This window comes from Penaeus monodon, chromosome 30 (assembly GCF_015228065.2).
Source record: "Penaeus monodon isolate SGIC_2016 chromosome 30, NSTDA_Pmon_1, whole genome shotgun sequence".
NCBI classification, from domain to species: Eukaryota; Metazoa; Arthropoda; class Malacostraca; order Decapoda; family Penaeidae; genus Penaeus; species Penaeus monodon.
Window position 1 is genome coordinate 32144633 of NC_051415.1, and position 584 is coordinate 32145216.

General features: G+C 41.4%; 1 protein-coding gene across 1 annotated transcript in view; it reads right to left on the minus strand.

The window, feature by feature from the left end:
* Nucleotides 1–110: 110 nt before the first annotated feature.
* LOC119592716 (putative protein MSS51 homolog, mitochondrial) overlaps nucleotides 111–584 on the minus strand; it is a 10067-nt gene continuing 9593 nt past the window's right edge. The window contains exon 9 of the mRNA XM_037941651.1: nucleotides 111–476. Coding sequence (XP_037797579.1) covers nucleotides 318–476 — 159 coding nt within the window. The 3' untranslated portion in view covers nucleotides 111–317. The remainder of the gene's footprint in view (nucleotides 477–584) is intronic.

Consider the following 584-nt stretch of genomic DNA (forward strand, 5'->3'; position numbering starts at 1 on the left):
TGGCCATCCAGGTTTTCAAAACATGTAAAATTTCTTAGTACTAGTGTTTAATGAGCATTTTGTGTCACTGAGTTGCATAGTTCTGCGTTAAGTTTTATAAGAACAGCATAGCCTAACAAAATGTTTAATACAATGATACATAATTAAGACTTAGAATTATTGTAGCAAAAGGGATGATTTTTTTCACAGCTCAAGAAACACGAGTTTCCAGTAAAAAAAAAGGCAAATAATACATCTTTCCATCAACATGCATATTCAATAGCTTACTCGACAACCCTTTATTTGGAAAACCCACTTGATCGCGAATTTCACTTCAATCAGCCGTTGGAAATCGAGGAGTCAGAGTTATCAATAGCGATGACGTAAGAATTGGAGGCCCAGACGTCGTCGGGTTCATAGGGCGTTTGCTTGGCCAGGAGAGATCGAAGGGGGTTCAGGTCCTCGTGGACGAAGTTGCATCTCAGTGGCTGCAGTTTCTGTGGACAGGGAAGACGGCAGGGTGCTGTGAGGAGGCTGTGATTCAGAGACTTTTTACAATCTGGCATGTCCTATCTCTGTTTCGCTCTGCAGATCTCTCTCGATAT